The 24,635-nt window shown below is 42.3% G+C and overlaps 1 protein-coding gene across 2 annotated transcripts in view; it reads right to left on the reverse strand.

The window, feature by feature from the left end:
* Positions 1-4,093: 4,093 nt before the first annotated feature.
* MERTK (MER proto-oncogene, tyrosine kinase) overlaps positions 4,094-24,635 on the reverse strand; it is a 113,195-nt gene continuing 92,653 nt past the window's right edge. For both annotated transcript variants that reach the window (XM_041754787.1, XM_041754788.1), the window contains exons 14-19: positions 24,259-24,351; positions 22,787-22,905; positions 14,959-15,068; positions 12,902-13,061; positions 12,108-12,244; positions 4,094-6,598 (exon numbers count right to left, since the gene is read on the reverse strand). In XM_041754787.1, coding sequence (XP_041610721.1) covers positions 6,085-6,598; positions 12,108-12,244; positions 12,902-13,061; positions 14,959-15,068; positions 22,787-22,905; positions 24,259-24,351 — 1,133 coding nt within the window. In that variant the 3' untranslated portion in view covers positions 4,094-6,084. The remainder of the gene's footprint in view (positions 6,599-12,107; positions 12,245-12,901; positions 13,062-14,958; positions 15,069-22,786; positions 22,906-24,258; positions 24,352-24,635) is intronic.

Raw genomic sequence — 24,635 nt, forward strand, 5'->3', positions numbered from 1 at the left:
CTTTCTTGCAGAAAGTGCTTGCTTTTCTATTTGTAGAATTGCAGCAATTCTTTTCTTAGATCTCCGGTTGAGTTCACAGGTATTCAGAATGATTTGATAGCTATCTAGAAGGTGTTCAGAATGATTTGATAGGGACCAGACAAAACTAAAGTCTCCTACCTGGAAGGTACTTTGTATTTTATTATTTTTTAAATATTTTATTTATTTATTTATGAGAGATACAGAGATACAGAGAGAAAGGCAGAGACATAGGCAGAGGGAGAAGCAGGCTCCCCGTGGGTAGCCTGATGTGGGACTCAATCCCAGAACCCCAGGATCACGACCTGAGCCAAAGGCAGACACTCAACCAGAGTCACCCAGCTGCCCCTGGAAAGCACTTTATTATTATTATTATTATTATTATTATTATTATTATTATTAATTATTCTATTTTTAAAGATTTTATTTATTTATTCATGAGAGACACACAGAAAGAGAGGCAGAGACATAGGCAGAGAGAGAAGCAGGCTCCATGCAGGGCGCCTGATGTGGGACTGGATCCTGAGACTCCAGAATCACACCCTGGGCCAAAGGCAGATGCTCAACTGCTGAGCCACCCAGGTGTTCCGCAAATTTTTTTAAAGAGTTTATTTATTTATTCATGAGAGACACAGAGAGAGAGGCAGAGACATAGGCAGAGGGAGAAGTAGGCTCCATGCAGGAAACCCACTGTGGGACTCGATCCCGGAACTCTGGGATCACGCCCTGAGCCAAAGGCAGATGTTCAACTGGTAAGCCATCCAGATGTCCCATGGCATCAGCAAATTTAAAGATCAGAAATATTCTAATGTGATGTACAGGAAGAAAAAGATTTAGAGAACTACAGATTTGTGTGACAAGAAATTATTTTCTATCTTTGGAGAAATTATGTTAAAAGAGCCAATCAGGACTCATGGAGTTAAGGCAGCAGTCCACATTCCTTTGAACTACTCAGATCATTGTGGCATAATGGAATTTTGGTTTTGAAACTCCAATGGGTGGCCTTTTAATTTTAAATTTTACTGGGCAGGGCCTTAGAGCCTGCTTCCAGGGAAAGCACTTGCTCTCTAGTCCTGATGTTTGTTAGAATCTAAACATCAGCTCTGCAGGCTTGGCTTCAACAAAATGTGCAAGTCAGAGCATTCTGAGGAATATTCTTTTTAAAAGAAAGTATTCATTTGAAGCCCTGTGTTCCCTCCTCTGGACTGTTATTAAAGACAGCAAGGCTGTTCTTTGCAAATCCCAGAGTTCAGAAAAGAGCCTTCTTCTCAGTGAATATTAGTAAATGGATAAATTGATTATATGTGTCCTCATAGGACTGTTGTTTAAAAACACTGCCTTGTTTAGAATTTATAACTCTGCAGTCTCAATAAATCCACTACTTAATTTAATATTCGTGTGTCTTAAGAAGTAGGAAGGGTTAATATATAGAACAATCAAGTTGCTCTTTCAAATATCTATATATGGAATCTCATTTTAATAGAACACATTGTACATGAAAATATTCTGAAGTGTAGTGTGGTCTTTGGGTTACAGCTTTTAGAAATAATCATTACATTTCTTTAAAAAGTTTTTGTTTGTTTTAAAGATTTTATTTATTTGAAAGAAAGAGAACATGTGGGGTGGACTGGGGAGTTGGAGAGGAACAGAGGGTGAGGGGGAGGATCAGCAGACTCTGCACTGAGCTCGGAGCCAAACACGGGGCTTGATCCCAGGACCCTGAGATCATGACATGAGCTGAAACCAAGAGTCCAATGCTTAAACGACTGAGTCACCCAGGTGCCCCTCATTATATTTAAAATACAATTAATTTAGGTAATTTAGACATGCTTACATTAAAAAGAAGGGCAGTTTTATCTCTGTTCTGGGAGCTTTTTAAGAGAAGGTAAAATCGACATATAGAAACATCATGTAATCAATCCTGAAATGTTCATTAAAGAAAACAAAACTTCCCTTTTTTCCATTTGTCATCCAAGGTAACTAAATGTCTTTAGAGAAGTTAAGTTGCTGTCATAGCTGGTTTATTTTTGGGTCATTTATTTTCCCACTGACTCAGCAGAAGTTCCCACTTGTTTTTGCCATTGACCAGGAGAAGTCAAAAAGGTCTTAACTTTCATGAGTCAGGATTAGTCTGGCCACAGTCAATCTGATTTGCAAGATAAGAAACTGTGGTTTGGCCTGTTTCCTGAGCAGCAACTTCTGCTTGGTCTGGGGTCATGGAGGCAAAGGGAGAGTTTCCCCATCCCTGGACGGCACTTGGACCCACCTCAGGTCCCCGAATCTTGTTGACACGGCCAGTGCTTGCCGTCACCCATTTATGTAGATGGATGAGCACTGAGGCTCGTAAGAACCAAACTCCAGGATGAGATGGATAAGAGAGGAACCTCTGGGCATCAGGGCATAGGGAGTTGCCTGCCTCTGAGCCCAAGAGCCATCTGCGTCGAGGGATGATGGCCCAGCTCCTTTTACTCTGCCAACTTCCTCACCTGTGTGTATCCCTGGCAATGATGAAATTCTTTTATTTTTGAGTGAGTTTGTGTTATTTTGGGGGGAGCTAATAACAAATCAGGGAAAGTATTTCTAATATGACAAATGGTGAGTTTGTACTGCATAAAAAATGAAACCAGGAGAAGCTTGTAATCGGGAAAGGCCTCTACTAAGTACAAACAAAACTCTTTCAAAGACCTTGCCTCCTCCCCTTCCTACGGAACCACCCAGGGGGTTGCAGGAGAGGGGATTGCTATATTTACTGTACATTTATGGAAACTTGGGCTCCTGGGGAGCCGAGTGACCTGCCCAGACTGCCCAAGGAGTGCTCACAAGACTGGTTCCTGTCCAGCCTCTGCCCTTGGCTGTGTGACCCAGCTCATGAGGCTCTGATCTTCACTTCTCCTTTCTACTTAGGAAAGGAAGGGAAGAAATGGAAGGAGGGAGTGGGGTGGGGTGGGCAAGAAAAACCCTCACGATGCAGAGCTCGTCCCAACCTGTAGGTCATGAGTATTTCTGGTATTTGTTATTTCTCTTGCCCTCTTGGCCTCCCCAGCCCTGTCCCAGCCGGCTGAAGACAATGACCCAGTTTGTTTGTTTTCTCTCCCCCGTTTTTTGCCCATAAGGGCCACCTTACAAAAGCAATTTGAATTTTTACAAAAGAGAATTAAAAAGGCTATTTTTCAGTTCATGCTCAGGAGATGGTATGAGTTTCCCAATGATTGGGTCCTCTGAAAGTTAGTTCTTTCAGAACTTCTAAACATTCGAATGTGGCTAAAAAGAACCACCGTGGTTCCAAAGTTCTCAGTGAGGAGATCTGAAGTGTCTGAATAATGACAGTGCAGCTTCATTTACCTCTTGAGAAAAGAAAGCAGGGGAGGGAAGGCGCTGCCCCGGCATTCCATTTAATCAAGAGCCCAGTGCATTATGATGGGTTGGAGACCAAGTGAGTTTCTCTACTGTGTTGATGTCTCTAGAAAAGCCAGAAGCCTCAGCAAGCTTACTTCTCCATGCTCTTCTGTAGCAGAACCGGTCCAGGCTGCTCAGCCCTCTTCAGGCCACATGGCACATACTGAGCCAACTGGGCAGGATTTGGGGGGCTGTGGGCATTCAATGAGCTATTTATTATCTGTTTATACTGTACAGTTAAAGCCAGAAATATAAAGCACAAAGTATATTAATTTAGATATTTCATATTAAATTTATATGGAACTTCTGAATAACAGGTTTTTCAATGCTTTTTTTTTTTTTTAAAGATTTTATTTATTTGACAGAGAGCGCACAAGTAGGCAGAGCCGCAGACAGGGAGAGGGAGAAGCAGGTTCCCTGCCAAACAGAGCCTGATGCAGGGCTTGATCCTAGGACCCTGGGATCATGATCTTAGCGGAAGGCAGATGCTTAATGGACCGAGCAATCTAGGTGCCCCAAATAACAGTTTTTCAATTTGCTTATTTATCTTATGGATGTGAACATACTTTTCTATATTGGGTTTTCTTGCTTGAACTAGCTGGTCAGTGCCTGACCAAGAATTTAATGATGAACTATTCACATTCTTGATAGTCTCCATCAATAAGAAACTTTGCACAAGTAGGTGATATAAAATTTTTTATTCACTTTTTTAAACAACCATTCCAAAATTTCTAACAGTAGAAATTATCTTTATAGGTTCTAACAGCCTTTTTGTGTTTTTTTTTTTTTTTTTTTTTGCTTTTCACTGATAAAATGTTAAAATGTGATGCTGGCATTTTCTACAACAGTGCAAATCCTTTTCAAACCCTCAGAACTTTTTTCACTATTTTAAAAATATTTTTAAAGATTTTATTTATTTATTTGAGAGGGAGAGAGAGTGCACACACATGTGTATGCAAGACAGCATGAGCAGATAGGAGGGGCAGAGGGCGAGGGAGAAGCAGGCTCCCCATTGAGCATGAGCTTGATGTGGGACTTGATCCCAGGACCCTAGGTTCATGATCTGAGCCGAAGGCAGATGCTTAACCAACGAGCCACCCAGGAGCCCCAGAACTTTCTTGTATGGAGCATTTCACGGTAACAGTGAAGTTGGCTCATGTTGGAGACTGGAGCTTCTAGTTGGCAGCCAGCCAGGACTAGGACCCAGGCTTGGAAGCCTCACCTCTGGGCTCAGTAAACACGCTGATCTTCATAAGCTATGGTAGTCTGAGTGAGGCTGCTCGCCAAGTGAGGAGCAAGAGGCCCAAGGGATCAATGCTTACACTGCATCAGTCTACTGCTTTCATCAGCAGAGTAAGTTAGGGTGTCTCTGCCTTAGCCTGCCCATTTGTGAAGTGGAGATAATAGTAGCAGTACTTACCTGCTGGGGTTGTTACTGGGATGAAATGAGTACTGTGCATAGTCACATAGTAAGTATTTCCTATGTGTTTATTAGATAAAATTAAAAGGTTGAGAGGCTCTGGAGCAAACCCCAAATCACAAGCAGAGCCAGCCAGAATTAGATTACTTGGTTCTGAAATTCTGGCTGCACCTTTCTCTAGCTGTGGGCTACAGCAGGTTACTCAAAGTCTCCAGCCTCGGTTTCCTGGCCCATATGTGATGATGGCATTAGTACCCATGGTAATGATATACAAATTAAATAGGGCAGTTCAGGGAAAGTGCTTGAAGCATAGCAAGTGCTCAAGAACAATGGCTGTCAAGACGCGGCAGAGCCTGGATGTGAACTCAGAGGTGCTGAGTTGTAAGCAAGGGTGTACCATGCCCACTACCCATGTCTATCTCCTGCAAGTTGTGACTCCCACGCAGAGAAGCATTCCACCTGCCAGACTGTCTTCTACAAGTTATTTTAAATCTATCCACCCAGATCGTACTTTTCAATATTTTTTGTTCTTCATCTTTAGATTCTGGAGTGCTTTTTTTCCATATCTCTTCTAGAAAAATGCTAAGATTGGTCAAAACAATTGTATCGAGGGCCAGGCAATAAGGGAATTCATTTGCAAAGGTACAGAGGCTGCTGGTCAGTGACCACTATCTTTCCAAGTAAGTACAACCCATCCTTTCTCCTTCATATTTTATTAGGAAGTCATATCAAAGAATTGGTCAGTTATAAAACTTTAAATATTAAATAAATCATTCTTATCAAATAGATGATTCATGTAACATTATCAGATCTTTCATAAGACCAGAAGCAAAGTCAAATATAGCATTTCATTTTGCAAATTATTTTTACACTTAATAGTCATGAAAAAAGAAAAGAACTTAAAAAAATAACACTGACTCTGTGCAAATGTTAATATCAGGGAACAGCTGTAGAGATGAGGCCATTAAAGCTGAAATTTTAGGTCTGCAAGGTAAGCAAGTGAAATAAGTCACGTTTTATTAAAATAGATCTTTGTCTCTTCCCAGCATATACATATATATGTATTTTCTCTTTAAATAAATATATATTATGTATTTTTAATGATGACTTACTTGACAACATTCACCTGGTGCTTTAGGGCCATGGCACTTGACTGGTAAGGAAGACAAGTTCCAAACACATGGAGTGTATAGGGATTCTCCTAAAGCAGAAGAATTTTCTTGAGTTGCGAGTGTCTCTCTTGGCGCTCCTCATATGAGGACTTCTGAGTCTTCTGAGGAGTCGTCGGCAAATAGAAGTCCATCTGGTGACGGGCTCCCCAAGGGCAGCGTGCTTGATTGGGACCAGGAGACTCCATTCTTCACAAGTCTGTCCTCTGGTAAAACACAGTTCTTTCCCGTCGTGCCTGTTGCTGGAGCAGCAGAAGCCAGGTCTCCCCATTCCTCATTGCCCCCGTTCAGGATGTACCTCTCCTCGTGAGCTCTGTTCTCGTGAACCTCTGCCGTGACCACACTGACGGCAGCGCTGGGAGCACAAGAACCGATGATAGAGTCCACATCGATGTTCATGTCTAGCTGAGCAAGTGCGGGGCCCTCTCCAGGGTCCTCACAGCTCTCGGGAAACTGTGTGTTGATGTAAATGACATCAGCTTTGTCCTGAACTTCAGGCAAACTTTCCAAGAACTTTTCTAGCTGCAGCCTCAACACTGAAAAGGTAGGTCGGTCCAAGGGCTCAGCTCTCCAGCAAGAATACATGATTTCATACCTACAAGAATAACAGAGGAGTGAGTTATTTTCTGGCCCAGCATCCAGGGTCCTTAGCGCAATCTGTACCTTGTATTCACCTATTCTTGGGCTCTGTCCCATTTTAATCCACAGGAATTTTACTTCTGGGGAATTACTGAGGTTTTCCTTGTGGATAATATTTGTTTAAATTTTATGAATGTCCCACAGGCAGGTGATAGCATTCTCTGGCTCCAGGAATATAGAACATATGTGGCAGTTATATCTAACTTTTTTTTAAAGGTTTTATTTATTTATTCATGAGACACACACACACACACACACACACACACACACACACAGAGGCAGAGACACAGGCAGAGGGAGAAGCAGGCTCCATGCAGGGAGCCCAATGTGGGACTCGATCCTGGGTCTCCAGGATCATGACCTGGGCCAAAGGCAGATGCTCAACCACTGAGCCACCCAGGTGCCCCGTGTATGTCACTACATTTAATCTCAATAGCTCTATCATTGTTACTTTGCAATATAAATGAGAGTGGACTCAGGGATGTCACAGATGCCATGGCTGTGTGGGCAGTATGTGAACCAGCCTCCGACTGGACAACTCTTACTCCCAGGGGCTCATGACCCCCTCTGCTGTGTTTCGTATAGATAACTCTCTCTTCTGGGTAGCTTCTTCATCCCAAGTGTCTAATATAATTAAGAATTACAATGGAGGGACATTTACATGAATGCAATAAAACAAAGAGATGACTGAATTATGAACTACTGGCCAGAGATGGAGAGTAAATTATACTATTCTTTTATTTTGATTCTTTCTTGTTTTGAGAAATTGATATTCATGTCGCTGATAAGAAAACAACCCAAATTTAAATCATCTCACACACGTAGTAGACGCAATTTTATGAACATAAATATGCGATTCCCGTGTTTACAGTGAACATGTGATGTAGATACTTTGGCTAACTGTAGTAGCAGGTGGTACTTCACACACATACAGATCTCATCTATGTAGAGATATAATGATATCTTTTCACTTGTTTACTCTTGCAGTCTCTATGGACACTTGTGGATGCTTCTGGGAGGTGGAGATCTGCAAAGCACTCTGTCTACCAAAGAGCCAGCCAGGAACAGAAGACGTTGAGATAGCAGTAGGGGCATATTCCCTTCTCTGATAATCCTGATTCTCACTTGGACATCAGGCTTCAGAGTGCTTTTTACTCTCCCTGGTTTTACCTTCAACAGATGGCCACTTAGACTTGACAAATAGTTTTTGTTTCCATTTTCAAAGTTTTTATGGTATAAATCAATTTGCATGACTTCCTTTTTCTCCCCCACAAAGTCTAGTTTGTTGGTACTCTGAAATGAGCTTTGAGGAATTCTGTCCTTACAGATACACTCTCTTTTCCATTTCTTCATCAAGGTGCTGTGTTATTTAACTTACTATCAATTTTTCCAGGTCTTAGGAGAAAGCATTTGAATAATCTATTATTTTTTTAGCAAAAAAAAAAAAGTGGAAATATCACTTTGAAACTTTTTTTTTCACTTGCAGTACTTTGTGATGTACTTAAAAATATGAACATGGCTTTTACAGACATGTGAGCATGTAGTTGTCTAAGCTGCTCCCCCAAAGGGTGATGCCATAGTAGCAGGCCAAGGAGAGGAACAAGAAGGCCTTTGCCTGGAGAGTAATGGGGGGCTGTGAGGTTTAGTAATTTCAATTTTATGGGTGGAAAGAAAAAAAAAAGGTTTGGAAGTTCCTTTGTAAATGGTCATTTTTATTTTTCTGTTGAGATTTTTATAAAAGAGATAGTCCTATCAGTTGCCACGGGCTGAAGGCAGGGGAGAATGAGGAGTTGTTTCATGGGTATAGATTTTCAGTTTCATGTGATGATAAGAGTCCTGGAGATGGATAGTAATGATGGTTGGACAACAAAGTGAATACACTTAGCACTACTGAACTGTATACTTAAAAATGGTTTTGTTATGTGTATTTTACCACTACTTAACAAAGGAGTTTAAAAAGATGCAATCATACAAATTTACAAAATTTATAAGTGTATGAATTCACCCATATTTGTCAAGCACCTGCTTTGTCCCTGGCTCTGAAGATGGCTGGGCACAGTGCTTCAAGTCTATTCAGGGAAGTGATGCTTGAAAGGTAGGCATCACATGAGCTGCACATGTCTCTACAGGCTGAGCCAGAGTCTGATCCTCGCTGTGCCACTCAGCCACCAGTGACTCCCATCTCCCTCCTGCTCAGGTCCTTGGCTGCCTCAGGTAGAAGAGGAGGGATGGATCAGTAAGTAAAGCAGGGTTTCTGAGAGGGAGAAGGTGGGTGTGACCTGGGGTCCTTGGAGCAGATGAGCAGCAGATATATGAGTCAGGACTGCCTCTTCACCTGCTGTCATTCCAGGCCCTGGGAAGCACAATGAAAGAACCTGGGAGGTTGGTGTTGGGGTGGTCAGGTGTGTGAGGCATGAGGGCAGTGCTGTGACAGTGGCCGGAGAGGCTCGGGCAGTGAGAGCCCTTGAGTGTGGGTGGCCACAGCTTCAGGGCCACTGACATGGACAACATTCTGGCAAGTGCCAGCTGTGTGGAGGGCTAATGAGCCTCAGTCATCTGACGCTGCTCGATCAGCAGCAGCTCTGTGGAGAAGAAATGCATTCCCATTCACAGATGGGACTACTGAGGCTCGGAAGGAGAGAGACTCCTTGATGTTGCGTGGTCAGTGGCAGCTTCAAGTCTGTCCAACACCACAGCCCCCATTCCTATCCTTGACCTCTACCTGCTTCTGTAAGAATCATAATCTCTGACCTTTTCTTTCCATTCACTATCCTATGGCCATCACGAGAAGGATCTGTATAGATAGTAGCTTGCTCCATCAGCATGCCCTAGCACACAGGTACCATTATCTCCATTTTATAGACAACAAAACTAAGAGGATGATATGTGGCCCCAGGACAAGAGCAAAGCTGTGACCTAAAGCAAGGAGCGCCTAGCACCACCGTCCACATTCTTAACCATTCAGCCAGCCTACCTGCCACAGGTCAGATCTCAATGGGTTTGGTTTTTATCCTATGGAAAGATTATGTTTAGGGTATCCCATGAATAGGCTAATTTCAGAAAGATCACTTTGGCTGCCAGCCAAAGGATGTATTAGGAGCCTGGGGGTAAGGAGAATAGTAGGCCCATACTATTCCATGGGAAACAAGGATGACCCTGACCAGCTTAGGTATACTGTGATGTCACTGTTTCCATATGTGTGCCATTGTGCCACTGTTTCCACATACGTGATGAGGAAGTGGAAGCAGATGGCCCCAGGCCCTGTCCAGCCCTGGGCTTTCATGGTTTGAAGGCATTAGGGGTAGGAACGGAGGGGAGGGGGCTCTGAAGGACATCTGATGGCTGATAGGACTCAGCAGGATAAAGGAAGAGCATGCTGGCTCCCAGGTGTCACACTGGGAGATGAGGGGAATCAGCAGAGGTGCCATGAACCATAGAGGTCAGCTGGTAGGAGATGTTCTGAGGGCTGCAGCCAGGACATCATGAGCTCAGCTAAGGCAATGTCCCACGTAGGAGATAAGGACATCACACAGAGTGGCCTCTTGGGTGATGGGGAGCAGGGCCTGCAGCCTGGTCAGTCACAGGTAGGGGTGATCCTCAGAAGGCAGGCTCGGAGAGCAAGCACAGAGTGTACTCTGCTATTTACATTGTTATAGTTCTTAGAATTGAGTTTGAAAGGACCAAGGGGCAACTAAACATAAGAATGAACTCATCTCAACTACAGTTAGACCACAAACATGGAGGGGAAGCTTAGGAGTATCTGTTTCATTTTTTTAGAAAAATGCAGATATGCAAATACAGAGGCCTCTTTGGGAGATTTTGCTCTCTAGCATCCAGATGCCAGAGGGTTCCTGGGAAGAGGGTCTGGCTCACCAGAACCCTTGCAAGCCTGCAACGTGGGGACCATGGACCCATCTGCTTTGCCTGACTTCCCTGACACGCAGAGTCTACTACTCCTTCACCTAAAAGTTCTCACCGACTCAGCATTCCCTGTTTGGGTCTATGTGAAATGTTTCAAAACCACCATGTGACACAGCTTAGACCTTGCTAAGACCCCAGATAATCACTGCAAATACCAACTTCTTCTGGAGCACAAGAGAAGCTAAGAAATAACTGGCAACAAAACTGTTTATTCAATATTATTTGGTTGAAACTGCTCCCTCATTTTCAGAAGCAAACATTTCATTAATGTGGTCTCTTTTAAAACTACCATAAAACCCCAAATCTAATTTAATTATGATTTCATGATATTTCTAAAGGACTTATGTTTTTTTGTGTCTTTTGTCAATGTTATATATTTACAGCCACAACAACCATCACCACCACCACCGGGCAGGGTGAGGCTCTGATCAATAAAGTTTCCTTGTGGGGACCCCCTGGGCATCTGTGAAAAAAAATAAATAAAGTTTCCTTCTGTTTGGCTTGGACGGGATTTGGGAGGCCTGCATGCAGACTGACCTGGGCCTTTTCACTTGTGTAGAAGCAGGGCCAGTGTGTGTGTGTGTGTGTGTGTGTGTGTGTGTGTATGTGTGTGAGGGTGTCCCACATATGCCTTCTCAACCAGTGCCCCATCATGGTGTTCCATGACAGTCGTGCAGGCTCACTGTTCTGAAACATTCTTGCTAAATATGGTGAAAATGCCCTCTCTAAGTCCACCACCCCTGTGATGTTGGGAAGAAACTCACCATTAGGAAGGTTCAAATCACCAAGCTAGAGGTAGTGCCCCATGAAATTATTTGCAAAATAATTGTGTTTGGTGTTTGGAGAGATCAATCCATAATAATGCTACCAATGACTGATACATTATGGACATCCTGCAGGCTGAGCATTCCACTCATTCTCTTCTTTAACTTTTTTCCCCAATCCCTCTCTAAAGAATAGATGACTCTACTTGTGTGTGTGTGTGTGTGGCTAATAATGAGGCATGGATAGTTCAAGTCAGTTGTGATTGCCCACACATGTGGCTGGTTAGGAGGCAGCAGCCTGCCTAGCTGCAAGTCTCAGGCTTTTTTCTAGACTGCCCACCCTTAAGAGAGAGGGCCTGCTGGGACAGGTGTGCAGTGTGGTCCTGCACACTTGGAGCTGGGGGCTCTCACGCCTGGCTAAGCACACAGTCTCCCAGGGGAAGTTTTAAAATACACATCTAGGCCCACTTTGTACCAACAGAGTCACAATCTCTGCACAGGGATGAGGAATCAGTTATGTAATCATTCAAGTCCCTCATGTAGGATAAAGCCTACATATTTGTCTATAGGACAGATCTCCCAGAGGTGCTTCTGGAACTTGAGAACACATGAAGGCTCACTGGAGATGTACACACACCATCTGCCACACCAAGCTTCTGGCCTGGGACGTCTGCATGCCATCTTCCACTTACTGGCTAAGAATGACCCCTCCCACTGAGCTGAGGCCGTGTGTCCCCAGGTTTGTGCAGAGCACCCAGTGACATGGAGAAGCTCACTCACAGTTCATCCAGGCAGTCCTCGGGCTGCTTCAGCCTGTGGCCATGGAGAAGATAGTCATACATTTCGTGGTTCTGGACTCCAGGGTATGGAGTCATTCCGCGTGTTGCTATTTCCCACATGGTTACGCCAAAGGCCCACTGAGAACAAAGCAACAACAAGTTAGGATGCAAGCCTTTTCAGAAAGCCTGAATGGACTTTTTCATTTAGAAAGGTCATTTCCTTAAAGCCCGATGATGGTGCACAAAGCTGACAATTATGCCTGACACATGCTGCTTTCCCAATGCGGCAATAAGAGGGGTCAGAGAGCCACGCTTCCCTGGTTATATTGAGGCTGTTCCCGGGAATCTGACCAAGGTGGATACAGCCTTCTCTCTGTGTGTCAATGCTCTTTGTAATGCTCCCTTCCCTCCTGCTGTCGAGTGTCTTCTTTTCCCCAATCTCTGCAGCACCTTTTATATAGTGTCTTGGTTACAAAGAGTCATTGGATGAACTCATTAAATTTAATGTGAATGTCTTAGTTGTAGGCAACAAGTCACTATATTGTAGCCCCCCCAAAAATATGGGGATAAATTAAAGGCCTATGCAAAAAACAGATCTTCTGAATGTCAAGCTACTTTACCAGACTCTAGTGTTCTACCTGAATTAAAGAATCTGGTGATAAATAAAGGGTGTGAACATGCTCCCAATTCTCAGTTTATCAGAGTAAAATGTCTTGCAATACCAGCTTAAGTCCCTTCTTCCTATGCGCCTTCATCTTTGCAATGTAGGGCTCCGAATCAAAGCTCTGCACATACCACATCACTTTTACTTGTGTAGACTCTGTCCGCAAGACTCTCTATGGCGATCCATTTCACAGGCATCTTAGCAATGCGGCCTTGGCGGTAGTAATCACCACTGTAAATCTTCTTAGAGAGGCCAAAATCCGCAACACAGACAGTCATATCATCTCGTAACCTACAGAGAGCAAGTTCATGTCCTCAGAGACCTTAGAGGCAAAGCCTAAATCACAGGTCTGGATGAGACACAACTAGAAACATTCAGGCTAAGTAACCAAAAAAGAGAGACCCCATCAGCCTGTGAGGGTTCTGCTTTGGGACCAATGGCAGATCAAGTGACAGAGCATTATAACCTTGCACTCTGTGGTCTGTGTGGGGACCTAGAGCAGCAAGGGCACCTTTGCAAAGAGAGTGGAGCCTCCTGGAGGGAACAGATGCTACAAAGGAGGAGAAGAACAGTGGCCCAAATCTAGGGACCGCTGGTGGACTCATCTAGCACCCAGTAGCCTTCCTGCCTGGTGTCTGGAAGTAGCACTGGCTCCTGCCAGTTTAGGGGAGGTGGAGAAATATAAGCCACAAGAGGGGGACCCTGGATTTCCTGTTAAGATAGCCAGGTGGTGCTTGAGCAATGAACTGGAAAATGAAAGGGATACAATTGTAATTATAGCCCAAGCTGTTAAAGCAGGTATCTAGACAAGAAGAAGGAGAAAGGAGGAGAAATGAGTGGTCTGGAGGTGGGATGACTGCTTTGTTCCTGTCTGGCTGACCCTGGCTTTTAAAACTGAAAATTCGGGCAGCCCTGGTGGCCCAGCGGTTTAGCATCGCCTTCAGCCCAGGATGTGATCCTAGAGACCTGGGATCGGGTACCACGTCCAGCTCCCCACATGGAGCCTGCTTCTCCCTCTGCCTGTGTCTCTGACTCTCTCTCTCTGTGTCTGTCGTGAATAAATAAATAAAATCTTAAAAAAAATAAAATAAAACTTAAAAGTCTCCCCTCTTGGGAAATCCCTCAGTTCCAGGCAGAGTTGATGGTTGGTCACCCTACCTGATGGGAAAAACATGAAGGAAATATTAAGGGCAAAGGGAGGTTTTCATGATTCTCCCTCAGAGTTTTTAAAAACGAGGTACAAGTAGTAGGAGGCCTGTGGGGAGCTAGGCAAGGAGTTGGGGGGCAGCCCTATGGTCACATATCCAACAAAGAAAAATGAGTAACAGCAATACATTTAAGGAACACTCTCTCTTCTTGCAAATAATAAACTTAAAATAAAGAACTAGTTATTGTTTTTAAAGATGTACTGCTGATAATGGTCCTGCTGGAGCGGGGGGCGGGCTTGAGTTCAGAGTTTTTGTAGAAGTCCTTGTTTCTCTGCTACAAAAGGAAAGCTTCTGTGCAGTTTTTCTTTTTTCTTTTCTCCTTTCTTTCCTTTTTCTTTCTTTCCTTTCTTTTCTTTCTTTCTTTCTTTCTTTCGATTTTCTTTATTTATTTAAGAGAGAGAGTCAGCAAGAGAGACAATATAAGCAGGGGCAGCGGCAGAGGCAGAGGGAAAAGCAGGCTCTACACTGAACAGGGAACCCGATGCGGGGCTCAATCCTAGGATCCCGGGATCATGACCCAAGCTACTGACTGAGCCACCCAGGCATCTCCGTGCAGTTTCATACTGCACGCTCATAAGGCAGGACCATGAAGCCAGACAGACAAAACCTTTATGATTTTCCTTACTGTCTCCATGATTAGCTGACCTTCATATAACTTTGGTCCAAAGCTAGCCGATGGCAAAGGGGAAGGATCACAAAGGTCATACCCAGCTCTCTAAGCTGAGAGAGTGAAAATTAAAAAAGAATCATAGGGGAAAGTTTTGGAAGCAACCAGGCTCGTGGAGGCATAAGTTGTGAAAAGACCCAGTCATACAAGAGAGCCATAGAAACCCCATCTTCAGAGCCAGTCACATGCTCCCCTCACAAACCTGCCTCTCCTGCATATTCTGACAGCAACAGGCCACCCCCCATTCCTACCTGGCCCCCAGATATTTAACACAATGAGGTCTCAACCCCTCCTAGGTTGGGCCAGGACTCACATGCAATTTCGAGCAGCTAAATCTCGATGAAGAAAATTCCTGTTGCTCAGATACTCCATTCCCTGGGCAATGTCCACCATGAACTTCAGTAGTATCTGCACAGGAATATGCTGGGGAGGGGAAGGAGAAACAAGAAGACAAAATATTTTTTAGAAGTTAAACTTGGAGAGTTATTTCCATCTGAGGGGAGAAACAGTGCTTTTGTTTTGTTCTGGGGTTTTTGTTTTTTACTTTTTGTATCTGTGTGTTTGTATTTCTTAAAATTTGGGCCCTAAAATAAGGAAACAAACCTTTCATTTCCATATCATTCATCTCACAAATAAGTTTTTAGAAAAGGAATAAAAAAAAGACATAAAACTTCTTGGCAAATTTCATATCCTCCCTGTCTTTAAAAATATTGATGGTGAGTAAACATTCTTTTTTCCAAGTTATGAGGTCAAATGGCATCCTCTGTGTCCTTCAGAGTGGCAGCAGGACACAGCATCTGTGCCAGGCAAAGAGGGGAAAAGAGGAGTGGTCTGCCTTCAGTGGGGAGGGCAGAAAGCCCACTCAGCCCACTCCAAGTATGCATGCATATGCAATAATCTTACTTTGAAAATGCTTGCAAATATACTTTTCTTTCAGACAGAAATTAGGACAGTCTTGCCCCTTATCACAGGACCAAAGGACCACAAGGAAGTATTCAGGAATTTTCATTTTTGTTTCTCTAGAGCCCTCCTGTAAGGGTCAACAGCCTATGCTGTAAAAATCAGACCAGATGACTATGTTAGAGAACCTGCCCTCGTGGAATTGAAGATGAGGCTGATGACTGATGAAGAACTCTGTGTTGTAACTAAACATTTTAGCACAAGAAGGGCCTTGAGGAAAGGGTTTACCACAAGTTTCTATCAGTCATGAGCAAGTGCATCCATGACAAATTTTCCCCAAGGCATTAGATTTGTCATGGCTTATTCTTTATGGAACATGAGTTTTCCAAAGTGGTATTCATGAAGACACTGAATTTTTCATGATCTGTATTTCCCAGCTAAGATATGTGTTCATTAGATACTGTCTGTATAACAAAACACTTTAATTATCCTTTACCTTTACATACTGGAGTTGTTAAAAGACAAGTAAACAAAAAATGTAAACAAATCATGCAGGAAATTCTTATGCCTCTGTTCTGTATATTTGAGGCATTTGATTTTCTAGGTGATAGTTTCCAGGAAAGGATTTGGGTCCTAAGGAATATAAAACTCTGCTGACATTGTGAAGGTGTAGTGCATTTTAGGTACTATTCATTTGTGTTATTTTTTCCTAGAACATTTATGTTATTCTTGCAGACTGTGACCAAAAGTAATTTAAAAGATAACTATGTGGTAAGAACTAAGAAATGAATTCAACAAGGTTACAGGATACAAGATTGAGATACAAAGATTAATTGTATTTCTATACACTAGCAATGTTCAATCCAAAAATAAAATTAAGGAAATAATTTCATATAGAAAGAATTAAAAATAAAACGCTTAGGAATAAATTAACAGGAGAAGTGCAAAACTGATACTCTGACAATTATGAAACACTGAAATTAAAGTAGATCTAAATAAATGGAAAGACATCCTGTGTTCATGGATCAGAAGATGTAATATTGTTATGATAGCAAAATTCCTCACATTGATCTACAAATTTAACATAAGCCCTATCAGGATCCCAGCTGGCTTCTTTGTAGAAAATTGACAAGCTGATCCTAAAATTCATATGAAAACTCAAGAACTCAGAATATCCAGAGCAAGCCTGAATAAGATGACTAAAGTTGGAAGCCTCACATTTACTAATTTCAAAATTTACTAGAAAGCAACTATAAACAAGGTAATATGGTACTAGCATGAGGATACTAACACATACATCAATGAAACAGAATTAAGAGTCTAGAAATAAACCCATAAATATATGGTCAAATGTCTTTGAACAGAGTGCCAAGGTCATCCAGTGGGGGAAATAATGCGACAGGTGAGTGGGATATGCAAGAGAATGACACTAGACCCCAGGGCAACCCTGGTGGCTTAGCGATTTAACGCCGCTTGCAGCCCGGGGTGTGATCCTGGAGACCCGGGATCAAGTTCTGGGTCAGGCTCCCTGCGTGGAGCCTGATTCTCCCTCTGCCTGTGTCTCTGCCTCTCTCTCTCTCTCTCTCTCTGTGTCTCTATGAATAAATAAATAAAATCTTAAAAAAAAAAAAAGAAACTGGACCCCAACCTGAGATCATATACAAAATTAACTCAAAATGGATCAAAGACCTAATGTAAGATCTCAAGTATAAAATTCTTAGAATTATTCATAAAAGCCAAAAAGTGGAAACAACCTAAAATTCCATCAACAGAGCAATAGATAAATGTAATATATTATTACATCATATATCTATACATAATATATCATATTATACATATTATACATATATTATACATAATATATCATACATCATATATCTATACATATATCTATACATAATATATCTATACAATGGAGTATTATTTGGTTTTAAAAAGGAATGAAGGGATCCCTGGGTGGCGCAGCAGTTTAGCGCCTGCCTTTGGCCCAGGGCACGATCCTGGAGACCCGGGATCGAATCCCACGTCGGGCTCCCTGCATGGAGCCTGCTTCTCCCTCTGCCTGTGTTTCTGCCTCTCTCTCTCTCTCTCTCTCTGTGACTATCATGAATAAATAAATAAAATCTTTAAAAAAAATAAAAAAAGGAATGAAGTATTGGTAGAAGCTACAATGTGGATGAACCTCGAAACACGCTCAGTGAGAAGCCAGATACAAAAGACCACAAATTATGATCCCATTGATCTGAAATATCCCAAATAGATAACTAGAGAAATAGAAAGCTGGTTGCTTAAACTGAGGGTTGCTGGAGGGGAGGGGGTTGGGGGGAAGGGATAACTGGGTGATGGGCATTAAGGAGGGCACATGAAGTGATGAGTGTTGGATGTTTTATGCAACTAATGAATCACTGAACTTTACCTCTGAAACTAATAATATACTATGTGGTAATTAATTGAATTTAAATAAAAATAAAAAAATACCAAAAAATTAAATAAAAAAAAAAAAGAAAGCAGGTTGCTTATAGTTGGGAACAAGGCAGGGAGGAGAGATTGGGAAGTGATTGCTAGAGGGTATGGGACTTTTTGTTAGGTGATGAAAATATAATTTACTGTGGTGATGGGTGCAAACCTCTGAGCATAGTAAACACCACTGAGTTGTACAGTTTAAACAGCAGAACTGTATGGTGTTTGAATTACATCTCAGTAAAGATGCTATGAAAAAAAGAATTACTGTTCCAGAAAAAGAGAAAGAGAGAGAAGAGGAAAGAGAGAAGACAGGCTTTTCTCTTTTTGGCTCTGGAGGCTGGTGGTGAGGATGTCATACCTGGAGGAGGTGCCACTGTCAGGACATGTGAAGGGGCAGCTGTAGCTGAAAAAGCACAATGGTGGAACAGTTGTGGACATGTGATGATTCTCTTGAGGGCACAACTTTCCTACCTCTGGCCTTCACCATGTGAAATCCTCCTGCTTCCTGCTAGCATGGCCTGAGACTATGTCTCAGTTATGTAAATATGCTTCCCCAGCAGGGCCTGAATGCTGGGCCCGGGGTACCACTCTGTCTTCATTGGGAATAGCACTTCTGGAGGTGTGCAGGGCAGACAGGAAGATGACAGGACAGGACCCCGGTTTTCATGGGGTGGACACACCAAAGGGAAGCAGGCTGTAATAACATATGCATCAAGCAGAGAGGTAAGAGTAACCTGCTCCAGAACCTCAGCAAAGAAATTAATTCTCATGGAAAAAATGTTTTTAAAGATTTTATTTATTTGAGAGAGCGAGAATGTGAGCTGGAGGGAGAGACAGAGGGAGAAAGGATCTGAAGCAGACTCTGTGCTGAGTGCAGAGATCGATGTGGGGCTCTATCTCACAACCATGAGATCATGACCTGAACTGAAGCCAAGAATTGGCTGCTTAACCAGCTGAACCACCCAGGTGCCCCTGGAAAAATTTAAAAAATATTCTATGCTGTCATTGTGGCTGTCCTCAAAAGAGGGGTAGGGATAATACGGCAAATTAAAAGAAGCACACAGCCAAAATCAGAATGAGCAAAGACCTAGTGATCTGAGAGCACACATGTGTTTTAGGAAAAGGAGGTTGAAAAAAAAAAAAGGAAAAGGAGGTTGCCTCATGCAAAAGCAAAGTGGCAGAGAGAATGGGGTGATAAAGCAGAAAAGATAAGTTAGGGTCACCTTTTGGGTGGCTTCTTTTGCATGTAATATAAAACCCAACTCATATGCTCAAATGAAGCTATAGTAATCAAGACAAGGTGGTGGGGCAACGAATGGGCACACAGTTTAACAGAACAGAACAGAGAACTCAGAAACAGACTCACACTTACATAGGCAATTCACTTCTGACAAAGATGCGAAAGCAATTCAGTGGATTAATGATAGTCTTTTCACAAATTATATTGGTCATTCAGATGCAAAAAAAAGCAAACCTTAAACTAAATTTCACACCTTACATAAAAATTCATTCAAAATGTATCACAGATTTACATGTAACATGTGAAATCACAAAATTTTTAGAAGATAACATAGGAGAAAATTTTTTTACCTGGGTTTAGGCAAAGAGTTCTTAGACATGACCGTGAAAACACGATCCACGAAAGAAAAAACTGATGAACTGCACTTAGCAAAAGTTAAGTATTTTTACTCATGTTATGAGAGTACAAAGACAAAAAGAAAGAAAGAAAGAAAGAAAGAAAGAAAGAAAGAAAGAAAGAAAAAAGAAAACACAAAACAAGCTATGAACTAGGAGAAAAATCTTTGCAAACTGCATATCCGACAGAGGTATTATAACTGAAATACTTTTTTTTTTTTGAGATGGAGAGAGAGAAAGAGGCAGAGACACAGACAGAGGGAGAAGCAGGCTCCATGCAGGGAACTCGATGTGGGACTCGATCCCAGTTCTCCAGGATCAGGCCCTGGGCTGAAGGCGGTGCTAAACCGCTGAGCCACCCAGGCTGCCCCTATAACTGAAATACTTAAAGAGCTCTTAAAGCTCAACAGTAAGAAAAACAACCCAATTAAAAAAAGATTTTAATAGACACTCACCAAGGAGGATATAAAGATGGCAAATAAACACAAAACAAATTGCTTGACATCATTAATCATTAGAGAAACATAAATAAAAGCCATGATGAGGTATCACTACCCACCTATCACAGCAGCTAATAACCAAATCAAACCAAACCAAAAAACTACTGATTATATCAAGTGCTAACAAGAATGCAGAGCAAATGAATCTCTCATACACTGCTGGTGGGAATGTACAATAGTATAGCCACTCTGGATGATAGTTTAGAAGTGTCTTATATAATTAAACATATACTTTCCAAATGACCTAGTATCCTACTTCTTGGTTTTTACACTAGAAAAATAAGTTATGTTCACTCAAAAACCTGTACATGATTTTTTATAACAGCTTCATTCATCCTTGCCAAAAATTGGAAACAACCCATGTGTCCCTCAACAGATGAATGGATAAGGAAACTGGTACACCTCCACACAATAGAAGATACATAGCAATCAAACAAGGAATGAGCTATTGATACAGACAACAACTTAAATGGATCTCAAAGGCATAATGCTTAGTAAAGGGAGCCAAAAAGTCACAAGCTATATGAATCCATTCATATAACATTCTTAAAAACACAAAATTATAGTAATGGAGAACAGGTCAGTGGTCACCTGGAGTTAGTCATGGGGACAAGGCATGACTACAAAGGCGTAGCAGGAGGAGGTGTTTTTGGGTGATGAAACTGTTCTGTATCCTGACTGTGATGATGTGTTAACATTCATAGAACAGTACATCATAAAGGGAAAAGGAGTCAATAATATTGTATGATAATTTTAAAAAGATTTTTATAAATATTATAAATGGCCTCTATCTCTTCCACAGTGATTCAAGAAAAAAGTCCCAATTAAGAAGCTCCTCTATTTATGAAGGGGTCCAAATGAGGAAGGAGAGTTGAACAAGTAAAAACAGATGATTGTTGGCCATCAAACAGTCCTGCACATTTTTATGTTTTACTATAGAATCCACTCCTCTGCAACACGAAATTCCCATCCCTCCAAAAATTATTGGAAAAATCATACCACATACCAGAGAATTAAATGAGAGTGAAATTGCCCACCAATGTGAAACAAAATCCATTCAAGAGGATGCCATGCCGTGCAGCCATTCACAGATAACTGTCTGGAGGCTGCCCTGCTGGGGAGGGGTGCACATGGGATGGGGCCATCAGAGAAGCGCTGAAGGCAACGGCTCTGCAGCATGGGGGCCAGTCCTGCTTCCACCATTGCCTGATCTGTGCCTCGGTTTCCTCACCTGAGACTCTATCAGTAAGTACTTTCTCTGGTTGTTGTGCCATTACTGCACTACTGTATGCAAAATACAGGCTGGTGTCCATTAGATGCTTGAGAAATCCTAGCATTGAGGATGGCCTGTAGGTAGATGCATACCTGTTGGGCATCAGCCTGTGAAACACATAGGCATGGAATGAACAGTTGGAATGTTAATGTCTGAAGATGCCAATGATTGTGCTAAGATGTTGGTTGGATATTGTAGGATTTTTTTCTTTTTCTTTTCCAGGCTTCTTACAATATTATTATCTTTCTTTTGGGTGGAAAAAGGGAAGAAACACATTCAGCCATGTTGAGTCCCCCACTTTGGATTAGGCCCTCCACCTCAGTGATTTTATAATAGCTCTGAGATGTGGCTACCATTTCCTAACTCTAGTTAGTAACTGTGTGGGTGGAAGACTTAAAAGAAGTCAGGAGGAAGAGAACAAAAATCTGAGCACAAGACCAAGGGGAACTGAAAAAAGAAAGATCACTTATGTCTTCCTTGGAAGAACCAAACAAATAGAAGAAAAAGGAAAGGAAAGCAAAAACATAACCTTCCACATCCATAACGCACAGGGTCAGCAGGACATAGGAAAGAAGGTTCCAGAATAGGTTTACCCTAAATTTGGTCTCAAGCTTTTGTTTTTGTTTTCAAGTGCCTTGTCAAATATAATATATGGCTGTTCTTGCAAATTTGCCTGTCTCTTGGGATAAGGACTTGCTCCCTTAAGTCCCATAGTCACCATTCTTGTGGCCCCTGGTCGGTCACCTGGTGGGACCTGTGGCCAAATGTCGGTGGGCATGGCGCTTTAGCCTAAGCTCCTGCTTCTGTTGGGTTTCCCTGTGCTGTAGGACTCAGGCAGCATTTGCCCTGTGGGGACACCACCCTTCTTAGGGGCACTGTTGAAAAAGCATGCCGGCCCCCCCAATTCACATGCTTTCTGATTCTGAGGACAGAAGGGCTCTTGATAAATGGAAAGGTGGATGGAATACATTCATGCTCAGTGTCCAGAAAAACAGCTCAGTGCAACTTCCCTCTGGGAATCAAACGGATCCTGCTTCTAGTGATTTCAGAGTGAACGAGCTGGAAAGAGGAGACTTCAAAAGAAAGAGGCCACTCTGTTTGCATGTGGGCCTGTCCCCTGCCCTCATTGCCATGAGGCTTGAGCCATGAGATTGTGCACCCAGCTGCCCAGCCAGCTTCTTCCTCCCTATGAGAAGGGCCTGCTGTGAGGACAGATACCACATTTCAGTCCCCAGGGTGCACAATGAGCATTGAACAAAGGCCACATCCTCTCCCTCCCTCCTTTATTTTCAAGGTTAGAGGCTGATATTTCCCAGGCCCTGTCACGGCAGCCCAAGGCCCAGTTCAGAGGCAATACACGGGGTAATTACCTTGGGTCCTGTGTCTAGTCGGGAATAGAGTAAGTAGGTATGCAGATCCCCATACTTCATGAAGGGTAAAATCACCATGGGCTTTGGGATGCCTTGAGAGCTCAGTTCTATACACACACCTGAAATTAAAACCAGAGAAAGTTACAAAGAGCCCTTGTTACCAGTAACCAGAAAAGCACTGCAGGAGCACTGGCCAAATTGAAACCATGTGCTCTTGAGGTAATAGTTAAAAAAATAAATAAACATGGGGCGCCTGGGTGGCTCAGTTGGTTATAAGTTTGACTCTTGATCTTGGCTCAGGTCTTGATCTCCGGGTCATGAGTTCAGGTCCTGTCTTAGGCTCCATGCTGGGCACGGAGTCTACTTAAAAAAAATAATAAGGAGAGAAAGAAAAGAAATATCCGTAACTCACACAAACTGAGTATTAGAATATGGAACACATGCTTGGTCCACTTCTTGATATTTTTTTTCTTTCAGATTAGTGCCAATCTTTGCATGAGAGTTCTCAAACATTAATCTGTAACAAATGTGGCCATCTTTTGTTGCACTGAGCCTAAGTGAGGGGTAGTGACTACAATAAAATTCAAGGGCAAACTAGTTCTGTGGGATAGGTAAAATTCACATCTCTAATTTTTTTTATGTCTCTAAATTTTAAGTTATACACAGGAAACACCATTTATCATGGAAACCTAGTACGAGGGCCTGTCACCTAATGTCAGGCTTGCAAAGCTCTTGCACATCACGGCCCATTAATCGCAAAGCATGATGGTTCTCAGAGTCTGCAAAAATCAATACCTACATAGGAGTAACAGTGGTTTCCTTGAAATGATATTGTATCCAAGCATTATTTTTCACTTCTCCCTGCAGCTTTGACCATAATAAAACTTTGAAAGTTCCCCAAAGAATTTAGAATTTTTAGGTTGCTCTTCTGTCTTGGCATAGTGGCACTCACACAGCAATCTGATAGCTACAGGGCCACAAAACTAAATTCTATTATACCATGTCCCATGAAACCAGCAGTATAGGTCCTAGGAAATCGGTACTTGAAAATATATTAATAAATTGTTTCTCAGAGATGATCTATGGAATTTGTCTACTTTGACAGCTTTATCGCACTGGTATTTGATTCATGGATAACCTTAAATCAATAAAAATTGTAACATAATTTAGCATAAGCTTTTGTCTTGGCTTGGAGTAACATGGGGGCCCTGTTTTACCCCATAGTCACCTAGAATTCTGTGGATGCTAAGTGTTCTTGAGCCCTTGGAGTGTCCAGATAATGCAAGCCTATTTCTACCATCAGCCTCAGAAAATATAACTGTAGTAAGTCTTTGGGGTAAAAAACTCAATATTATCAATTCCTGTGGGTTATACAAAGTATAACCTTATCTGCCCCAGAGACTCTTCCTTTGGTACGGAGTGGATTAGCCAGACCCTGCTATCCCCCCAATCCCACACTTCTCTGAAGTTACCTAGGAGTCGGATGACATTTGGGTGGTTGAAGTCTTTCATGCATGCTGCCTCACTGAGAAACTCCTCAATCTCTCGCTGAGAAAAGTTGTCCACTAAAAGAAAAGATGGAAAATGGTAGGCACCAATAATTTACTCAGTGAAAGGGAAAGGTAAGAGCAATTTTGTTTTCTAAAAGTAAAATCAGGAAAAGGCAAAACTACAGCAACAGGAAACAGACAGGTGGGCGGGGAGGAATGGACAGGTGGCACACAGATGTTAGGGCAGTGGAACTTCTGTATGATACTGTGATGGTGCATATGGGATGCTGTACTTGTTAAAACCTGTAGAAGGTTCAGTACACGGTGAATGTTAAATGTAACTTATAGACTTCAGTTAA

The sequence above is a fragment of the Vulpes lagopus genome, chromosome 5, assembly GCF_018345385.1.
Source record: "Vulpes lagopus strain Blue_001 chromosome 5, ASM1834538v1, whole genome shotgun sequence".
In the NCBI taxonomy this organism is placed as follows: domain Eukaryota; kingdom Metazoa; phylum Chordata; class Mammalia; order Carnivora; family Canidae; genus Vulpes; species Vulpes lagopus.